This window comes from Amphibalanus amphitrite, unplaced genomic scaffold (genome assembly GCF_019059575.1).
Source record: "Amphibalanus amphitrite isolate SeventyFive unplaced genomic scaffold, NRLGWU_Aamphi_draft 000096F_arrow, whole genome shotgun sequence".
Lineage (NCBI taxonomy): Eukaryota > Metazoa > Arthropoda > Thecostraca > Balanomorpha > Balanidae > Amphibalanus > Amphibalanus amphitrite.
In genome coordinates this window covers 43,091-64,516 of record NW_024881591.1, presented here as the reverse complement: position 1 = coordinate 64,516, position 21,426 = coordinate 43,091, and the positions used below count along the sequence as shown (strand labels likewise).

The following is a 21,426-nucleotide window of genomic DNA, read 5'->3' as shown; positions in this document are numbered from 1 at the left end:
AGCTCCATTAGGGGCGAAACGGCGAAAAGGGGTCGTACCAACCCTCCCCCTCGGCCGGCCGAGGGGGTGGGGGGGTGGGGGGGGTCAGACAACAGGTCCGGCGAGGATTAAGCAGTCCCACTTCGTTTTTAGCATGTTTGCTTGTCGCTGAGATCAACAACTCAATCACAAATAATTTCTAGCACTTTTCCGGGCTCCCGGCCCAGTGTGCGGTGCTCCGAGACCGGCGATCGAATACTTTTCAAAGGAAGCTGAGTTTTTTTTTGCGTTTTTCATGTCTGATTAGTGTTTTGTTGGTTCACGGGAGTTGCACTTTCCTTGTTGATGTAAATGCATGTTTTAAATATGACATGTACTCAGTGCACGTTTTTGCTCGCCTTGTGGTTAGTTCTTACTTCTTACTGTGTTATTCTGACGAGGTGCGCCGTGTTTGGACAGATGAACCCTGCCGCTCCCGAGGTGCCGCCTCAGGTGGTTCAGCTGGCCCTCTACCTCCAGCTGAAACACGGTACGTCACTGGCCCAAAACAAGCTCATGGTCCTTTGATTGTTGCTTTTATTCTCGATTAACATTTGATCCCCGTTTTAGTGCGTTTTACCTCTTTGTGTTTTTATCATTCGTAAAGCTATGAACCTAGTACATAAAGTATACTTACCTTTACCGAAATTTGTAATTCGTCTTGAGCCCTCTCCCTTTTACCGAATGCTCCCGGCGTTGACACGTGCCTAATTTGTTCCGCAGGAAATCTAGACATAGTGCGGTCCATCATAAAGCAGCACTCCCCTCAGTATCGTTAGCGGCATCCTGTGACTGCAATCGGCCCGCGACGGACGTCCCGCTGTGACTGCAATTGGCCCGTGACGGACCCGCCGTGACTGCAATCGGCCCGTGACGGACTCGCCGTGACTGCAATGGGTCCGGGCCGCTCGGGCGACCAGCCGCCGCGTCCTAATGAATTTGCGGCGAGCCAGAATATTATTATTGACTCGCAACTGCCCATGTTGCGAGATGAAATACATGTGGGATATTTCTGCGATGTTTTTGAATTGTAAAAGTAGAATCGACTTAGTCGGATCAGCATACGTGATGCCATACGTGTGTTTCTACCGGAGGCGAAGAGGACCGGGGGTGCTAGGGCTGTCAATCATGAGGTATCAAGAAGTGTTGTAGGACGATCATTGTCATATTCAGTAATAGGGGCAAATCAGGGGTAGAATTAACTGGGATAAACAACCCGGATCCCTCTTACAACAAATGTTCTTTGACCTATGGAATCTCGACGCATCCCAGCGAAGCAAAGTAGCCTAGAGCAGGGCTACTGCGACCGGAAGGGGGGTCATGGGAGTCTGGATTTCACTTCCGTAATGCAGCCTAATAATGTATAAAGGTCTGTTTTGTTTTGTTTTTTTTTTTGTTTTTTGCTTCCCCCTCCCCTCCCCATTCGGAGAAAGTGGCGGTGTACCTGCGAATGAGTGATCGATAAGGGATGTATGATTTATTCCTTCGTCTTTGAAACGAAATGAAATATTTTGAAAGCAAAGTCACTGCTTTTTAATTCACGCCACCCTAGAAATTCGACTGCACCTATTCATTCCTGAGTCTATGAAACGGACTATAGTGCCTACGTGCATACTTTCCCAGGTCAGCGGCTCTTCTGTCTCCTCTTCATTCTACCAAAAAATATGGTTACTGACTATGAAAATGGTGTCCGTTGAATTAAAATATCAGTCTTTTATTTCATCCTCGAAACAAATCGACAAATTTGAAAGCCTTTTGGAAGATTTAGAACATTTCCGTGGTGAAGCGGTCTCGCGCCGACAATGGAATTTGTGACGTCATTTTGATTTTAAGCTACTGCTTTTATTATAGACAAAATTATCTCATCCTTGATATCTTTTGCGTCGGGTCGTGCTTGATGGTGTTTTGGTGTGAATTGCTATGCCCGTGGCTGCTCCAAGCTCATCAACTCCAAGCAACTAATTGGAATATATTATAACTTTGTCACCAAATTCTTCAGAAAGTTTGTAATAATAAAGGGTTTTAGAGCGAGTCAGTCGCAAATCGATCACTGAGCAATCGAATCATCTGCGCAAGAAGTGCCGCGCTGGCCGTGCCTGACGCTGATTGGTATCGGCGGCGGTTCTTTTTCGGTTAATTCTAAATAGTCACCATAGGTACCAGGACGCCAACTCATTTTGATTCCCCTGCTGGAGAAGGGGACAATCAAATGGCTGAAACAGTCCAGTCAAAAAGACCAAATTTTTCTGCGATAAATTTGGGAGGCAATGGCATTAATGCTGGAGCAAGCCAAGCTGCGTCGAAGTCTGGCTCGGCAAAGAAGCTGGTCATCAAAAACCTGCGAGGTGTGTAGTTACAATATCATCAGTATATGTGGTACAAATATTGTTATGTGCTTCAGAGTGCGCATTTGCACTCCCAGGAGCAATAATAATTATTCTTGTTGGTTTTCCATGTTACCTATGCTTATTTATTTGTTCCAGAGCGACCAAAGCTACCAGAGAACTACCAGGAGGTGACATGGAGTAAGCTGAAGGAGGCAGTGCTGGCAATCCAGCAGTCACGTTCCATTACCTACAGCCTGGAGGAGCTCTACCAGGCAGTGGAGAACATGTGCAACCATAAAATGGCTGCTCAGCTGTACGCCAATCTAAAAGGTACTGTGCTGAATAGGGCCTAGCTGTTGTATATGGTCTCATTCTTAGTATCACTGAAGCTGAGGCCCACATGCTTTTTGAAGTGGAACTTTTGCTGCCTTCCATGGTCTTCAATGTCCTGAATCCAAAAATGATACTCCTTAAGTGGAGCAAGTATCATGACAATCCATTGGGGGGGACGTCACCTGACCCAACCTCATCTGACCTAACCCAGCCTGGAATTTGGCTAAAGCCAAGGTACCTAATAATAGGTAACATCAGCTAAAGAAGCTACAACAGCTAAAGGAAACATCATTTTCTTAATGTTAATTGGGTCTCACTATTTCATTTAGTTCCTCCTGGGAACTGATGACATGAAGGGCTATACATGAGCATCCATTTTATAATCCTGCATTTTACCTGATCTCTGATGCCTGTATTTTTTGCTAGTTGGCAGAGGACTTATGGGAGGGCTAGCCTGAAGCTGGTGGAAACACCACAACCAGTTGAAGGCAGTTGAGTGGGATTGACCATGTCTGATGATGTAATTGCCATGCTGTTTGTTGAAGGCATGCAATGTTAATAATGCATACATGCATTTTTGTGAAAATGGGAATGCTGATTATCAGATTTTAGATCAGGTATTTCGTATCCAAGGGTGGGAAAATTCTTGAACTGACCTTGGAAATCAGGGCCTGCTCAACATGCCTTTTTGAGTGCAAGCATTGATCTCTTAGAGGAGGTCCCTTCCTTGCCAATCTATTCTAAGTCGGTAAAAGTCAAACACCATATTTATCTGTCAAATAATTGAGTTAAATTCACTTGATACTAGTTTGATAAGTTGCTCTAAGAGCAGGGACAAAATATCGGACGCGCTGGCGAAGTCCGCCGTACCGACGGATACCCGCTTTATCGTGAAGACTGAAGGCTGTTGATCTCTCCGCCACTAAGGCAGGGCGTCGTAGCTGGCCTGGCAGCTTTTTCAAGACGATCACGGAGGCCCGCATGTCGGTGCCGTTGGTCTCGGAGGGCCGGAACGGTGTTGTCAGCGTCCACCAGCTGCGGGCGGGACACTGGGGTCGCTCGCAGAGCTACCTGCACAGAATCGGACGCCGCCCTAAGCGTGACTGCCCACAGTGCAGTGACCTGTCCTGCCCAGCGGTGCGTTGCCTGGTGTGCCGCGAGGGCCCGGACACACCGGTACCGGAGCATGTGTTGCTTGGGTGTCCGTGCGTGGCCGTTCGAGACTCTGCCTACTCGGCAACATCAGAACGGACACAGAAACGTTATAGAGACGATAAAATGAGCTGAATTTAACGGACCCCACGCAGCTTCGGGACCGCGCCCGCGGGACGCAGCCGCGGCCACCTCTGGCACCAAAGGTACTTGGGCTATGGTCGGCGGTAGGCTAACCCGAGGGGAAGAACTTCGACTTGTGCTGAGAGCCTAATCAGAACTCACATTGAGGCAAGTCGGTGGATGCGCAATTTGCTAGAAACCCATTAGGTGTTAAATGTTCATTATTTCGTCGAATTCTGCATGATCTGATTTTCATCAGAAACGTGTTTCATGGGAGACACGACTGCTGCCACATATTAAACAGCTTTGCACTGCATATACCCACTCGGTCGACCCGCACACAGAAACTGTTTTATGAGCCCCGTGCACGCGTCAACACCGTGAAGCGGGGTTTATTCAACAGGGTACCATGTCTAGTCAATTCGTTTTTAAGCAATGTTCCAGGGGCAGATTTTTTTACCGATGCCACTGGGACTTTTAAATCTCATGTTTTGAAGTATATATCATCTTTTTAAAGTCATAGAGCCTTTTTACAAGCTCGTTTTTTTTTTAGATTCATCTTAACTCACATATTGTTTGTGCATTATATATTTTTTAGCTATATTTATCGTAATATTTACCTACTGTTTACTCTGCATTGTTTGCCCGTATATCATTGTTTATCATGTATAGTGTTAGTTTGACTTCGCCTGTCAGTGGGGGTCCGCCCTGTTGGTGATTACTTGAATAAATAAAATAAATAAATAAATAAATTTACTTACAGAGATCGGTCATTTGTTGCTTCAGCAATGGCTGAGACCCGACATTTATCGATTCAGTCTCAATACGGACGCAGTCTCTTCGCGCGTATCAATTCGACATAGGTTTTCGGTGCTGACATCTATTTTGCCTCGTTTCAGCGCTGACACATTGATCATTCACCCAGGGTTTCAGCCGGCTGACATCCATCTTTATCTCATTTCAGCGCTGACGGAGGCGCACGTGAAGCAGCAGGTGCTGGGATTTCTGGGAGACGAGCTGGCCGACCGCGACCTGTTTCTGCGCGCCATGAACGAGTGCTGGCAGAGCCACTGTCGGCAGATGATCATGGTGCGCAGCATCTTCCTTTACTTGGACCGCACCTACGTGCTGCAGAGTCCGGCCGTGCTCAGCATATGGTCAGTGGGGACACGGGAAACTGGGCGTGCTTAGAAAGGGGATTGTTAGCGGAAGACGGTCACCTAGTTAGTCCGGTAACCCGGTTTGCATCCGCTACTGAAGATTCTTTATTGTCTGTCTTGGCCATACATAAGAGAGAGGGGAACATTAAGTAGTAGTACAAAGAGTCAACGTTTCACTATCAATTAGTTCCTGTATGTGTGACGTGTCTTCCCTCATCGCCCTCGTTAGTGACACGCCAGTGTCGTCGATTAATGTGGCTCCTGAGACGCTGCTCGGCTTTTTTTGCAGGGACATGGGTCTTGACACGTTCCGCACCCACGTCATCACCGACGAGCTGGTCCAGAACCGCACCGTCACCGGCCTCCTGTCCCTGATCGGCTGCGAGCGCGCCGGCGAGGCCGTCGACCGTATCCTGCTCAAGTCGCTACTGCGCATGCTCTGTGACCTGCAGATCTACCAGGCGGCCTTCGAGGATAGGTGGGAACATGATGCTGCCGAGCCCACAGACGGGCAACGTCGGACAGGCCGCTCGAGTGGATATTACAGGACCTCGTACTGCGTTTTTGTGGCATGAAACGATTTTCATCTGTAAAGGTATTGACGTTTTATTGGCACTCACAGTGTTCTGATAGGAACAGGTGCAAATGTCTTTATTTCGGTTTACATCCGTCCGCCACTGACTGCCCTTCTGACCGTCGCTATGTGCCGTGTCGCTGTAGGTTCCTGCAGGCCACGGACCGCCTGTACGCGGCCGAGGGCCAGCGACTGCTGCACGAGCGGGACGTGCCCCAGTACCTGGCGCACGTGGACCGCCGCCTCCAGGAGGAGCACGAGCGGCTACTCTACTACCTGGACGCCAGCACGCGGCGCATGCTCATCTACTCGGTGGAGAAGCAGCTGATCAGCGAGCACCTGGTGACGCTGCTGCAGAAGGGGCTGGACCAGCTGCTGGAGCAGGGCCGCCACCAGGAGCTGCGACTCCTCTACAGCCTCGTCTCCCGCGTCAAAAACGGCCTGGTCGAACTCGGCACCGGCATGAGCACATACGTCAAGGTGGGCGGCAGTGGCTGGTGGTGTGGGCCGGGCTATGTGCAGAGAGATGGGGATTGCTTTAGTTTACAGGCAGGGAAGCATTTGGTGTGCTTCTCAAAAGATTGAGAGTCTCAATGGACCTTTACTTGAGTTCCTCATTCGAACGTTTAACGAAACAGTGTTTCGAACATCGACTAATGATTCCCCAATGAGCCATTTATCCGTTCTGTTCTGACGTGTGCGTGTTTCTTGCTTACATTAACAGAAGCGCGGCCGTACGATTGTGGTGGACGAGGAGAAGGACCGCGCCATGGTCCAGGAGCTGCTCGAGTTCAAGGACCACATGGACAACATCATGGTCCAGTGCTTCCAGAACAACGACAAGTTCATGCAGCTGCTGCGGGACGCCTTCGAGAACTTCATCAACCAGCGACAGAACAAGCCGGCAGAGATGATCGGTCAGTGGGGGCGGCGGCCGTAACATGAGTGGTCCCGTGTGGGTGGCTTTCAGTTAGGCATCCACCGATTTAATCTAGCGGCAGTAGTGCGTTTATTTAGTCGGACCTTTCCATTCTGACGTTTTCAGTTGACATTCATACCGAAGTTATTCCATTCATTTGGTAATTTGCAGGTCATCTTTCCTACTTCTACCCTTCAAGCGCCAGGACAGTCGTGCGTCAGGTTTCGCTCTGTGTATTCACCTCTCGACGCGCACTGTGCAGCTGCCGACCCACCCACTCTCTGTCCGTTCCCCAGCCAAGTACATCGACACGAAGCTGCGCTCCGGTAACAAGGAGGCCACCGAGGAGGAACTGGAGCGGCTCATGGACAAAATCATGGTGCTCTTCCGCTTCATACACGGCAAAGACGTCTTTGAGGCTTTCTACAAAAAGGTGCGCACCGCCTACATACCATGCTTCTGTTAGCGTACCGTAACGTGGCGGTGGATAGAGTTACGATTTATAACGCTTTACGATAAGTATTCTCGTCTTGCAGTTGTGCCCGAAAGTTTTGTGCGCACATTTTGAGTTCGTCTGTCACATTTACCGCCACCCTTCGTGGGGTCTCGGTCGTCTGACCTTTTAGCATCGGTTATACGCCGTGCTGTGCAGTCCTTACCATCGCTCACCATCCATGCCCCGTCTCACCGTCCGTACCCACCCGCCTATCTCACCCGCAGGACCTGGCAAAGCGGTTGCTGCTGGGAAAGTCGGCCAGCGTGGACGCCGAAAAGTCGATGCTCAGCAAGCTGAAGCAGGAGTGCGGCGCCGGCTTCACGTCCAAGCTGGAGGGCATGTTCAAAGACATGGAGCTCAGCAAGGACATCATGCTCACCTTCAAACAGGTCAGCCAGGGCTGAGTTTTCGCAATGACTGGGGTGCTGTCTACTGGTTCGTATTGTGAAGCAGCACCGGGGATATTACATAATGCGAATACGAATGTATATTTTTGCCTTGCGTGAGCTTGCTACGGTAAGTGCCGAATAGACACTCGAATTCTCTGCGGTTTTCGAACGTGAGTGTGTGTGAGGGGGTATAGCTCAGTGGTAGAGCATTCGACTGCAGATCGAGAGGTCCCCGGTTCAAATCCGGGTGCCCCCTTGAAGCGTTGTTTTTCTTCAGTATATGCCGGAGTCGGAACACTTAACCCTCGCCCGTATTGGTGTTTTTTCCAGCCGCGAACGTATAAGGGGGGGGGGGTCCGTTGGACCCCCCCCCCTTGCCGTTTCGCCCCTGATCGAGCTAGAGCTTCGCGGAAAAAACGAGCGTGTTGCCCGTGACGAGAGGAAGCCGATGATACCTAATTTTAAGGTCCTAGGTCATTGGTTGACCTTGCAGGTCAGGTCAATGACCCAAAAGTCGGGAAAATCGGAACCTGCTAGAACGTCGTAAAGTGTGGCTGCTATGGGGTTTTTCGGGGCGCTGATCACGAATATCATGTTAGTTTTGATCACAGATGATGTCTTTATGCATTTAGTCCAGGTCGGGTCAGGTCAGGTCAGGTCAACCAGTAGGGGTCCTGCCGGGTATTCCTAGTAGGTGTCAACCGCCTCTGACAGCTTCGTAACATGTTACGAAGGCACCAAAACTACTTCGTAAATGTTCATATGGATGCTAAATTCGAATTCAGCTCCAAAAACTGGCCTAGAAACATGTAAAACTCGAAAAAGTGAACCGAGGTCACCAAAGGTCAATGACCTGACCTGACCTTCAGGTGACCTTGACACCCACCCTAATGCATGGGGGCAACATCATATCATGTTTGAACGCTTGAAACCACGAAAAGGCTGCAAACGCGTGGCTAATGCGAGCCGACACACGCTGAATCGCGATTCCGGCCAAACATGGTCTCGAAAAGTAGGTCACAGGTCAAAGGTCATTGGGGTCAGGGTCATGAAATTTTCAGGGTAGGTGTAAAATTGATTAACGCGAGGGTACTGAAAGTTTCGTCCCGATCGGCCGCTTTTTACGCGAGTTATTCGCGAAAAACCATGGGGGGGGGTCCGTTCGACCCCCCCCCCCCTATACGGGCGAGGGTTAAAGTAATGTTGGGGACATGATGCTCCTTGTTGCATTCACCACGACGTGTCACGAGCGTGGTGAATGTACCGAATTGATTAGAGATTGATTAGGTATTGAGATTGAATTGATTAGGTAGCTCTTTTATTAGACGGCAGACCGTAGCCCGAGAGAAAAGTACAATTCTAGAGGTAAAACTCCATTGTGATGGCATTTGCTATTCGTGCAGTTGACTGCAAGTATTATTAGCTCACAATGTATTGTTTTCTCTGCGTGTTGTGTTGCCTACCCCGTTCCGTGTCTGAGTTATGCCGTGTCTCCCCCGCAGCACCTGGCCAACCAGCGGAAGCCGCCGTCGCTCGACCTGAACGTCAACATCCTGACGATGGGCTACTGGCCGACGTACCCGCCGGTGGAGGCCCACCTGCCGCCCGACATGTTCACCCTGCAGAAGACCTTCAACGAGTTCTACCTGTCTAAGCACAGCGGCCGGAAGCTGCAGTGGCAGCCCTCGCTTGGACACTGCCTGCTCCGGGGAAACTTCAAATGCGTGAGTGTCCTACACCACGGTCTGGGCAGTGGGCACTATCCGAGGGCATCACTGGACGTGTTATTGGTCCATGATCGGATTACCTTGCTGAGGGGGGTGAGCTGGAGGCTGTTGTTGGATCACATCACGGAATGCTCACACATATCCGTCTCAATGCCTTCGCAGCAGACCATCATTTCGAACAGGTTTCGCATTTAGCTTTGGCCGCTGTGAATTGTTTTTTATGAATATAATATTGCTCATGCATTCGAGGCGACTGGTCTCCAGCGTTAAGTGTGGCACCGTCTAACCCTTTGCACTGAGTTTGTCGTTCCGTTCACGTTACATGGCTACAAGGAGCTACACGTGTTTTCAAAATATCCGAGCATCTGTACACTGGCACTGACTGTTTTCCACCCCGTCCACGTTACAGGGGTACAAGGAGCTGCACGTGTCGCTGTACCAGGCGCTGGTGCTGCTGCTCTTCAACGACAGCACCGAGCTGACGCTGGAGGAAGTGCAGGCCTCCACCAAAATCGAGGTACGATAACATGAGACGGGATGGTTTGTGAAACAGCTGACAGAATGTGAGATTGCATTAAAATTGCAGTAGGACTTAGATTCCCTTAGATTTATTTCAGTTTCACACTCAGTTTCACGTTGTGGTGCAGACGACTATTGACTCAAACATGTTTTTGTCATCCAAATGTCCGACGCTGTATCCATGGTGTTTCTCTCATTTCCTTTTTTCGCAATGGACTTGTTCGCAGCACACCAGAGAACGTTCGGCCTGTGCTTTTCTGCGCTCGCCGCTCTCAGTTTCGCCTCTGCGCGGAAGGCGGCGCAGGTATATTCCACCGCTGACCCCCTCTTTGCCCCACCACCCACAGAAGGACGAGCTGAGGCGCACGGTGCAGTCGCTGGCCTGCGGCAAGGCGCGAGTGATACAGAAGGTGCCGCGCGGGAAGGACATCAACCCGGGCGACAAGTTTGTGTTTAACCGCGAGTTCACCCACCAGCTGTACAGGATCAAAATCAACCAGATCCAGCTCAAGGAGACGGTCAGTGGCGGGCGGGCGGGGGGGGGGGGAGAGTGATTGTCATTGTGGAATAACGGCGGAGTTTTAGCACTGTGGTGGATAATACTGACGGTTTTGTTCTTGTGAGGGTGTAAATTGTTGCAAGAAACTTCCTATGAAGTTTCTCGTTGCTCAGTCTGCGTGAATTCGGGGTGAGCGAATATTGCCCACTCTACCTAACACTCCTCCGCGCCCTCTCTACTCAGATGGAGGAGCAGAAGGACACGGAGGAGCGCGTCTTCCAGGACCGACAGTACCAGATCGACGCCGCCATCGTGCGCATCATGAAGATGCGCAAGTCGCTCTCCCACAGCCTGCTCATATCGGAGCTGTACCACCAGCTCAAGTCGCAGTTCCAGGTCAAGGTACGTGTTCGAAAGAGCTGTACTTGTACATAGTTTGGGACGTCCTGGTAAGGTCTTGGCGGCGTTGTGGCTGATAATTCGGTCTTTACATGATGGAGGCGCATGCTTCTGCATGCGAGATTGAATCAGAGGAGCTACGTGCCTTTATCGGCTGCTTGTTCGTTGGCACCTTCACTCTTGGGTGTTATCTTTTGATCTTCAGATGCGTAAATGGTAAATAAGCGCACATGTGCTCTACGCTGTGCATATTTAAAACAAATTACCCCGGTTTGAAACACTCCTCTCCTTTCCGCAGCCGACCGATCTGAAGAAGCGGATCGAATCTCTCATCGACCGTGACTACATGGAGCGGGACAAGGACAGTCCCAACACGTACAACTACGTGGCCTGAGTCAGTGAGCTCTGTGAGACTGTACGACGGGCTCTGTGAGACTGTACGGGACACGCCGTGTGTCTGTCTGTCCGCCCGCCGCCGCCGTCAGGGCGCAGTGGCGCTGCCTGGCGGCGGCGGGTCAAACTGGGGTTCGGAGGAGCTCCACAAGGTGTCTGTGAGTGGACAGGGTACTGACTGGTCGGTCGGGCTGGGAAGGTGTTTCGCTACCGATCTGGCCTAGCGCCTGTGGCCGTGGGAAGGGTGTCCGCCACCCCGGAGTGCTAGAATTCGGCACCCGGAGTGCGGGTGTCGCTGAGTGCCCCCGACGATCAGTTGAAGTACCAGGACCTCTCAGATCGCCCTGTCAGTGCCGGCCGGCTGGATGGGTCAGCAGTCGAGACGGGGCCGGGGTAGGTAACCAGTCGCTCCGCTGGGGTAACTGAAGGTCAGGCACTAGGAAACGGAGCTCTTACAGGAACCTCGTCAGATCGCGAGATTCAGCCCGAGCCGAGTGCGCAGTCAGCGGGAGCAGCCCGCGTGAGTTCGTCACGTGGAGGCGATCAGGCGGATTGTGAGCACGTTTTGATGCAGCGAAAAGTGATCTAGTGTGTGAAGCTGCTGTACTGGCGTGTGTCTGTGTCTGTGTTTGTATGCGTGGGTGTGTGTGAAGGCGGGCCGGGGCGAGTGTTCAGTGAACGCCCGGTCGCCATGAGCGGGTGTTTGGTCAGGACCGTTCCGCCGCGGTGCGGTCCGGCGTTGTCAGAGTGTTGTACGGCCCGAATCGTGTCGGCCGCAGGGCGTATGTCGGTGTGTTTACATTCAGGCCTGTCGGCCTGCCGCGTTGCTCTTTCCTGCGTTTATGAAGAGAGAAATATAGATGGCACAGGTGAGGCTCACCTTTCAACACAAAAAAGCTTATACTACCTTGTAGCCTATGTAATGCTCTAATGCGCGAGTAACGAGCATCACTGGACCGGTACCCATCGTGATATCAGTTTTTATATTCAGAGCTAAATCTGTCAGCCCTTCTGACGGCGTGCCACACACCTGTGGAAGGGCGACCCAGGCCATGGAAGAAACCGTCTGGCTGTGGTAACGCGCCTATCCCGAGGGAGGAGGGTCGCTAACGCTGACGGCCTGGATTTCTCTGCTCCGTCTCACCACCTGGGACTCCTATTCCAGTGGGTATCTCCCGAGAAATGACCGCGTCCTATGTGTGGGACTCGGATCACTAGCTCCTGTGGATCTATGGGCTGATGGACGATAGGCCGGCTCGGTTGGTCACGTGATAAGTTCTGACATTTGTAAAGCTGGGTACTGAATTCCATGTTCGTGCATGGAATCTGATGACGTAGCACGGTCAATCCCGTCCCACGAAGTACAAAACAATTTACGTTTCTTTGGCGTGTATTCACAGCGGATTTAGAACCAAGATAGCTTCTAGTGGTGCAGACATTCAGTGCGTATTAGGAGTGCGGCTTCCATCTGCTCTCGCCCGCTCGCGGCGGCGCCCCAGCCCGGTTCGTATCCGAGGCTGGTCTCTGCCAAACTAGGGCGACTCAGCCCCTCTGCTCGGTGAAAGACAAAACAAAACAGGTGGCGGGCCCGGCCTCTGCCCAGTGTCGCAGGACTGCGCTGAGCAGGCGGGCCAGGTCGGAGAGTCGTCACGCCTTACGACGGATCCTGCGGCGCCCAGAGCCATATCGGCACAGCGAGGGGGCGGAACGCCATCATCCAGCGAGAAAGAAATGCGTCGGCGTTAGCACACTGTTCGGGCCGTCCGGCCGATCTTATCACTACCACTCAGTTAGCGCCTCTGGCTGTTACATCGCCTGCACTCAGCCGCATCAAAGCCACTCTCAAAACACCGCAGCGGCACTATCCCCAGCAGGCTAAGTTTGATCGGCATTATGCGTTGTTTTTTCACTCAATATTAGATCTCCTCTCGCGGCGAGTCCCCAGTAATTACTCCCGTGTGACAAACCGTAACATCTCTGTACACTGCCCGTAAAACATACACAGCTCAGGCGGGGTTCTCGGCCCGCCACGGCCCGAACCACGATCAGCACCGCTCCGGCCGGAGAATATACATCAGCGATCTGTCTAGAGTGCGGGCTAAACCGTCACATAACCTTCCCTCATAGCTCTCCTCAACTGGGTATTCACAAACTCTTTTGTAAGTAACAGCGCCCGTCTTCTCCCAGTCTCCATTTCCCTTCCTCTTTCGTCCATCCCTCTAGACTACCTGTCTGTCCGTCCCCGTCTAGCGTCACTCCTAGTCTCTCCCCCATTCCCATCCACCTCCCCCTGCATCCATGCCGATTCCAGTTCTGCTAGTCTATCCCGTCTCCGTCTCTTCCAGTCTAAAGAAATTATCCTCCTCTGCCGCTCCCTGTTTCTCCATCTCTCCGCCTCTTCCTGTCCCATCGTCTCTCGCCATCTCAGTCTCCCCTGTCCCTCCGTCTTTCCGTCCCCCGACTCTTCCTGTCCCGTCAATCTCCCTCTGTATGGCCGACCTCTCCGGTCTATTTACCGCCGCGGCCCGCGTCGCTGGTGGCCGCAGCGTAGCTGGGCGGCGGGGTCGGGTAGCCGGCCAGGTCTACCTTGGAGAAGCGCGGGTCGGTGAGCGCCGCTTCGTAGTCCGGCAGAGAGGCCACGGGCTCCTGCTCTGCGCACTGACCGCCGCCGCCGCCGCCGCCACCCTGGCGCAGCAGCAGGTACCGGTAGCACGACCACACCATGGCAATCAGGTACAGCTGAAACGGAGCGAGAGCGATGGGTTATAGCGGGAGAGTACCTACGGACAGGCGGCCTGAACGGGGATGGAAAGGAGAGAAAACAAGTTGGAAGCGATCGGCAGGTATGTGTTTCGTGTTGGTATTACACTTCAATAACTAGCATAATTGTATAGACAACGCATTTGGGGCACTATTCAATTTTGCGTCATTTACATCCCAATCAAAGGCACAAAAGCTTGTTGATAGAAGACATCCAAAAAACCCTACATAGTGCAGTGAAAACACTGTCAACAGGTTTGGCACGGTTCTAGTACGCCCCCGATCGCGGTTAGCAGTCACCCATCGATAGATTATATCAATACACGTCACGTCACGCAGATCCATTGTTATTATTGCGGTCGCCCGGTTACCATGGAAACGCTACGCCGCGCGCCACCGCGCATTTAGCGACTCACTTTGATCACCATGGCAACGAGAAAGGCGACCATCAGGATGAGCGAGAGCCAGCGCTGGTCGAGCCGCAGCAGCTGGTCGCGGAACGGCAGGCTGGGAGACTGGAGCAGCAGCACGTGCAGGTCCGGCATCAGCGAGAAGTAGCTGATCATCGTCAGACTGCCGGATAGACAAACGCCAGGGGGATGGGGGTCAGACTGGTGGACAGACTCGCCGACAGAGTGGGAGGACAGACTTACTGGCAGGCTGGCAAGTTGGAAGTACGGGCGAAAATAAAACCGCGAACATATTCACATAATCGTCTAAAGGTCACGGTATCGGAAAGTTCCCATCGAGGTCGCATTGCCAGCTCTGAGGAGCATATGATTCACATACATCCCCATCATGTTATGTAATTTACATTCCTACCAAGTCCACCAGCCCCAGCGATATTGGCTACCCGGCACGTCGTTAACACTGCCTATCGTAATCACCTCGTCACAGGGGCGGCGTTATCCTACGTTAATCGGCAGCTCGAGTGCTTGCGGGCGGTTATCGTTGGCACCTGACTCAGGCACATGGCTGTACTATCAGTCCGCATAAAAAACACCCACGACGACAACGATGAGTTTCGTTTCAGGGTTCTCAGCTGCATGCCCGGTCATCGACGTACAACCCTGGCAGCTCGACACAAAACTAGTGTTGGCTACGAGGAAATAGGTAGTTCGACGGAATATATCGAGCCAGATGTAGTTCATCAGTTACACGCGCTCGTTACACTCGAGTTGAGTGACTAGACTAACCTCACACCGCAGTACGATTCCATTTCTCCATCTCCCCGCCACCATCCCACCCTATCCCCGGCCCCCGGGCCACCGAGCCTCACCTGGAGATGCAAAAGTCGAACACCTGCAGGCAGAAGAACGGCATCAGGTAGGAGGGCTGGCCCTTGATAGCGCCCACCACCATCAGCAGCGTGATGATGAACGTGCAGAAGGTGATCATGATGCCGATGTTGAGGTCGTCCACGTTCCACACCTGTCCCCCGAGCACGCTGTAAGTGGGACCATACTTGGGCATCACGCGCGGCGGCAGCAGTGGCTCGTCGGCGCCGGCGCCCGCCGCCGACAGGTTACCCGACTGGGGAGTGCCCTCCAGCTGCACGCGGCGCAGCATCTCCGGGTGGAAGATGACCATGGCCAGCGCCGAGAGGGCCAGCACGTTCATCACCTGAGGGCGGAGCAAGATGGGGGAGCAGCGTCAGGAACTGTCACATGGCGATTCGTGGAGAGGGGGACGGCTGGAGGAAGACACCTATAACTCATTTCGCTCATAAATGCACGAAAATGAGGAGCACATCAGTTTGTTTACACCTTCATCTACTTGTTGACAGTCTCGTCTTAGTCGTCTATGATCGGCACCTAAAATAAGAATACCGGTTACCAGTCACAAAGTGACACTGCAGGCTGCACCATCACCATCCCCGGCCAGTCCCGATAACCGTCCCTTCCAGCCTCCATGCTGACCCAGCGCCTCCAACAGCTCCGGAGTTAGTCGGTGACGCCGGCTCCCGCCGCGGCGCGCCCCCACTCACCAGGTGCCACATGCCGAGCATGATGGTGCCGGTGCGCACGTGCACACAGCCACAGACGCGCTGTCCGCTGTCGCGGCGGCGGCGGCGCGGCCCGATCGGCGCCGGAGAGCCGTCTCGCTCCTCCATAATGATGAGACCAGGCAGCATCAGCGGCACAGGGCCCTCCACTGTGACGACCGGCGGGCTGGGGAGCAGCGAGGCAGTCACTGAGACACAGTGAAACAACTGGTTTGAATCAGCTTTGAGTAAACTGACAACCACTGCAGTCTAGGCACATAATGATAACTCACTAACTCATCAACATGATCATTAGGTCATATTTGCTTTGGTATTTTAGATTAGGAGCCTTAATAAAGATGACCTTTTGGCATGAAAACGTTTGGTCAAATAAGACATAAGGCGACCCCATTTTTCACATGTTCCGCGAAAAGAGTTCCTAAACAGCCAGATCGATATTAATATTTACTGATGGATGAAAATGAAAGGAGCTATGTGAATGCACTCCCACTAATTTGAAATAATAATAATAATAGCATTTATTTCGCACCAAGTCGGTACATATACATGACAAAATCAGTTAACATAACAATATCACCAACATACACATCAATATACACTCTGCACACATCACACCCATGCACTGTGCACACGAATAGATCAGCTTAGCAGTTTGACATCAGCGAATTCAGACCTGCATGAGACGGGCTTGTACCACTCTTTCTAAATGGGCACTAAACATATTGCCAACATCTTTTCGACTGACATCATTTATATCAAGTTCCAGCAGTTCATAGTCAGTACGGATTTTCCTATGGTTGCGTGCAACTAGCCCTTTCTCGCCTATGGCCCTATTCAGATCATTTATTATGCTATTTTGACTAGATGTAGCTCTCTTCCAGAAAAGAAGTTGCCTGCTCGCTATCAGCATTGGACATGTGAGCACCTTTAACTCCATGCACAGGTTGTGGTTTCTCGTCCATCTTGGAACATGAACAAGTTTCTTCAAACAGGAGTGATAGGCGACACACAATTCACGCATCGCCTTTTTCCCACTCAGCATACTCCACAACTCACAGCCATACATGCTTGTACAAAATGCCCTGAAGAGCCTAACCAGAGTGTCCCTATCTGCAAAGCCTAATTTAGCACAAAGCATATTTGTACTATAATACATAAATCGCTTGACCCTGCGCATGTCAGAACTATCATCCAAATCACATGAAACTGTGTGACCTAAATACTTAAACTCCTGCACCCATCCTAGTTTTTGTCCATTTAAATAGATATCTGCAGTCTGGCTATTGGTCAGGTGTAATTTTCTATATGGCTTTTGTGGCGGAAACATCATACACACTGTCTTCTTTGTGTTAAACACGACATCAAGTGCTAATGCAGAGTGCTCACATTTTTGTACCATCATTTGAAGGGCAGACCTAGTTGGAGCCAAAAGCACTAAATCATCAGCATACGCAATCACATTCACGGCACTTGGACCCATGAAACAGCCTATCTTTAGCTTCCTCAACACAGTAAGAAGAGAGTCAATGTACACATTAAATAACATCGGGGATAACGATCCACCCTGCCTCACACCATTCTGAACGTTGATTGCGTCGGATTCACTACCAGCCCATTTGACGCCTAGTTTTTGCGTCCTATACCATCTCAAGAGGAGCTTGACATATGGTAGGGGTACATTACGATCAGCAAGAATGCGGAAGAGTTTAGAATGGGATACTCTGTCAAATGCTTTACTGGCGTCCAAAAAGCAGGCATAAACAGGGCTGCCCTGACTTGTATAGTGGTTCACTGTTTCTTTAAGGACGTATGTTGCAAAAGTAGTGGATTGTCCCGCCTTGAAGCCAAACTGTGCATCGCAGGTACTTAGGAAAGGCATTAACCTGTCCAAAAGTATGAGTTCCAATATCTTTGACAAAGTAGTGGACAATGCTATAGCCCGGTAATTTGCTTTGTCATCTAAAGCACCGCACCTATCCTTCATTATGGGAACTAACAAAGAATAGATCATATCACTTGGCAGTGCCGAATGGTTAAGCATTCCATTAAATAGGACAGCCAAATCACCGAGAAAGTTCGTTTCTAAGTGCAACAAGTGTTCATTGCACACAAGGTCCCAGCCTGGGGCTTTTCCACCCTTAAGCTTAGCTACTGCACCACAGACATCTTGAAGGTCAATGGGAGGGACATGTGAGAATGGTGCTCTTGTCAGTTCATTTAAGAGAGCATCATCACTGCAGCAGGTAAAATCGTTGAAGATCGATGCAAAATGAGATTTCCACATCTTAACAATGTTTGCCTGACCACAAATGAGACCAAAGCTCAGTGGAGTACTCGACTTTCCACTTAACTCTTGCTTAATGAGGAACCAAAACTGGTCTGGCCGTTTATTAGCCAAAGTGGCTGCTATTTTGTTAGCTTTTGCGACTCTGTAATCTTTCCTACACTTCCTCAGGGAGTATTTAAAAGCAAGTCTAGTCTGTCTCATAAGAAAAGCCACTGGACCTACCTTGGGAGATCCACAGTGACGCCACCAAAGAAAAGCTTGGCGGGCTACAGCATGCTTCGTTTTGACATGCCTATTCCATCCAGGAATCTGACTATGGCGCCGAGCACCTCCGGTCTGCTTGATGCAATGAGATCCAGCTAGTTTCACAGTCTCAACTAAACGGGAGTAGCAATTACTTATATGTAGGACATGGTCCTCATTAACACATTCTAGGCCGCAATCAGCACTTAGTGTTTGAAGTGGAGCCGTATATTGTATTCCTAGCTCCCTTACGATAAATTCATTGTAGTTAACAATTTCTTCCCGTGTAATCGATTTCCATTGCGGTCTGGGGATCTTTTGGGCTATTTGCTCCGGCATAACAATGTCGGTTGCTTGGAGAATGAATTCCACAACCATTGGCAAATGATCATTCACACTTGTGTCATAGTGAATGAAAATCCTATCAATGGTAAGGTGAAGGCCCGGACTACACAAGCAATGGTCCAACCATGAAGTGGTACCATGTGCAGCACTGACATATGTATATGTGGAAGTAGTGGGTTCTAACAAGAACAAATCCGACACTATCAGGCTGTTTTCCAAGCAAAAGTCCAACAATTCTAAGAAGAAACGGGACCCATAACTATTCGCATTACAGTCACCAATGACCCCATAATAGTCAGTTCTGGTGCGAACAATGTCAAGATAACAACTAAGCTCTCCAATGCACATTCCAAAGTCATCTTGACTGTCACTGTCATGATAATCTGTAGGCAAATACACATTAAATAGTGACACTATTCCGACATTCGTCAGAACATCAACCTGCATTATACGCTCATTTAGAGCTATAGCGCGAACTCCTGGCTGCAGACTTTTCCTCCAAAGAATAGCCAGACCACCATATGGTCTACCAGCTAACAATGCACTATGTGAATTGAAGGCAGAAATTCCTAATCCAATGAAGTCTGTGTGAATATCATTGAGTAGCGACAATTCAAATTTGGACAACCATGTTTCTTGGAGAAAAATCAAATCATTGTTAGTGCACAATGAATGCAATTCATATAGAGAGTTTTTCAAAGAACAACAATTGAAAGAACAAATACGCAACATTTGGAAAGCACATTGTCAGACTTCACCCCTCTACCTAGCCAGACCTGGAGATGTTATCTGCACTTGTGGTGCGTCTTAACTTCTGACTCACAGCCTTACCCACTCTTGGTGGATAGAACTTTCTTACTGCCACATGCATCGGCCATTTCTCCGACTGCATTATCATGTTTACACATTCTACAGGGACTGACACTCTGAAACCCTTGTAGCCGTAGGATGCCAAGCAATGAGGGATCTCAACAGCCTCAACATTACTGGGCTTACCTATGATATGGTCAATGTGGAGAACCACTGCCTCACTAGTCGTGTCGGGGTCCAGCCTGCCCACAAATAAGTTCATCCTTCTAGGCGGAGCAGCCACTCCTTTGAGCTGTGTCTCTGCGCATGATCCCTTCACCGCTGCTCTCCTGTTGGGCTTCTTTCCGACGAGGGTGAACCCCTCATCATCCATCTGTGTCTGCCTCTGGACTGGATGCACAGACTGTTGATGCACAGATTGTTGCTGTTGCTTTTGACGTTGAATTGGCTTGAGCTGACTTGCAGTGATTGCTGCAGTAGTCTCTGCTTCTTTCGACTGAACTGGACGGTTTGAGACCGGGCGGCTTGGTGCAGATGGGGCATGGGCAGATGAAGCCACCTCAGCCCATGATGGTGAAGTGAATTGGCCCGTGGAATCCACTTTCTTCAGTGTTGACACTGTGCTATTGAGTGATGACATAGCACTACTGAGGTCGCTAATGTCTTTCTTCATTCCCTGAAGTTGTCCCATGAGCACTGCTGCATCCAACTGCTCTACAGAAGTTGGAGGGACATTTCCCAAGTCCAGGGCATAGTACCCAGGCAAGGTAATACCCTCCTTGTCACAGACCTGTATGACTTTCAGTAGGTCCTCCATATCAAGTTTCTCCTTGCTCTGAGCACCAGTGTTTTTTCGCTTAATGTTGCGCAAGTCTTTTCTAGATGCCAAGGAAGGAGTGACAAACACCGTTGTGTCCCAGAAGAGGTCTTTGGCAGATTGAATCTGCTCACTTGAGTAAAACTCAATGCATTGCTTGACGATGATCTCAAATGGTGTTGACTGGATCTTGTTGTTCACAAAGCACAATAACTCACTGTGAATCGCAGCATTTTTCATCATTTCTGAACTGGCTGGACCTGTTGCCATTGCTGTTTAACGAGTTTTTCACAGTTGGCATAGAATTGAGGAAGAAAGCCCAGTGCTGAAGGGGTCTACGATCAGACAGAAGCTGAGAAGGCTTCAGGCGAAGAAACTGACATGCATCGCTGTGGTTAGAGATGGCACCACAGAGCTGAGAGACAGATATAGGTACAGTCAGATGATAGTTACAGATCTAGAAGATTTCTGCTCACTTTCAATACATATCAATATATGTATCGATTATATGTGGCTTTTTCCAATATTATGTTACATCCGAGACACTCTTTGTAGTGCGCCACAAATGTATCAAAACTTTGCAGAGCTTCTTTGGCAGGACCAGTCACATACTGTTATGAAGTTGATGATATTTTAGTGTTATACCACCTTAGTCTTCATTTAGAAACCTTAATTCCACCAGAATCACAAAAATACCTCTTAAATCAAAATACCAACTTGGAGCTACTGAGAGAGATGTCAACAACTCTCGTTGCCATAGCTTTGCCATAGCTTATTAACTTTGAAAACGGTCAAAGTTAATAAGTTAGCAGGAAGCTCTGATTAGTACCAACCTACCCACCAATAACAATATAATTCAGCAAATCAGTACCTAGTTGAAACGCAATGGGCTTCACCTATTGTTTCTGATACCTAACTTAAATGAAAACAAAGATGAGTTTGCCAGTTCATAAAACAGCTTACCACTAGTCTGTACTTCAAATTGCACTTCTGCGAAAACGCGCCACGCGGACAACTGCTCCGCAATATAAGCTCAAAAATGGGTTTCAATTCGTCCTCAAGCTCTCTCCAACACAGTTGTCGATCGATTACTTTGGTAGTCAATTCTGGCGCAAATAATTATTTAACTGC

The 21,426-nt window shown here is 50.1% G+C and overlaps 3 protein-coding genes and 1 non-coding gene across 6 annotated transcripts in view; 3 read left to right on the top strand and 1 right to left on the bottom strand.

Annotated features, from left to right (window-relative positions):
• Positions 1–1,031, top strand: part of LOC122380310 (CCR4-NOT transcription complex subunit 10-like) — a 36,461-nt gene extending 35,430 nt beyond the window's left edge. For all 3 annotated transcript variants that reach the window (XM_043363363.1, XM_043363361.1, XM_043363362.1), the window contains exons 12-13: positions 439–508; positions 742–1,031. In XM_043363363.1, coding sequence (XP_043219298.1) covers positions 439–508; positions 742–797 — 126 coding nt within the window. In that variant the 3' untranslated portion in view covers positions 798–1,031. The remainder of the gene's footprint in view (positions 1–438; positions 509–741) is intronic.
• An 831-nt stretch (positions 1,032–1,862) lies between these two features.
• On the top strand, positions 1,863–11,901 carry LOC122380309 (cullin-4B-like). The gene is made up of 13 exons (XM_043363360.1): positions 1,863–2,363; positions 2,502–2,675; positions 4,918–5,110; positions 5,403–5,591; positions 5,834–6,167; positions 6,412–6,604; positions 6,903–7,039; positions 7,327–7,491; positions 8,994–9,215; positions 9,628–9,735; positions 10,085–10,255; positions 10,480–10,638; positions 10,934–11,901. Exons 1-13 carry the CDS (start codon positions 2,228–2,230, stop codon positions 11,027–11,029), a joined length of 2,277 nt encoding a protein of 758 aa, XP_043219295.1. The 5' UTR covers positions 1,863–2,227; the 3' UTR covers positions 11,030–11,901.
• On the top strand, positions 7,676–7,747 carry Trnac-gca. The gene has a single exon. It is a non-coding gene; the product is annotated as a tRNA-Cys (tRNA).
• Positions 11,902–12,404: 503 nt separating the features above from the next.
• LOC122380308 (lysosomal-associated transmembrane protein 4A-like) lies at positions 12,405–21,415 on the bottom strand. Its single transcript, XM_043363359.1, has 5 exons — positions 21,259–21,415; positions 15,776–15,959; positions 15,068–15,411; positions 14,205–14,361; positions 12,405–13,767 (listed from the first exon to the last, which is right to left on the bottom strand). The coding sequence occupies exons 2-5, from the start codon at positions 15,920–15,922 to the stop codon at positions 13,537–13,539; spliced, it is 879 nt and encodes a 292-aa protein (XP_043219294.1). The 5' UTR covers positions 15,923–15,959; positions 21,259–21,415; the 3' UTR covers positions 12,405–13,536.
• Positions 21,416–21,426: the final 11 nt, after the last annotated feature.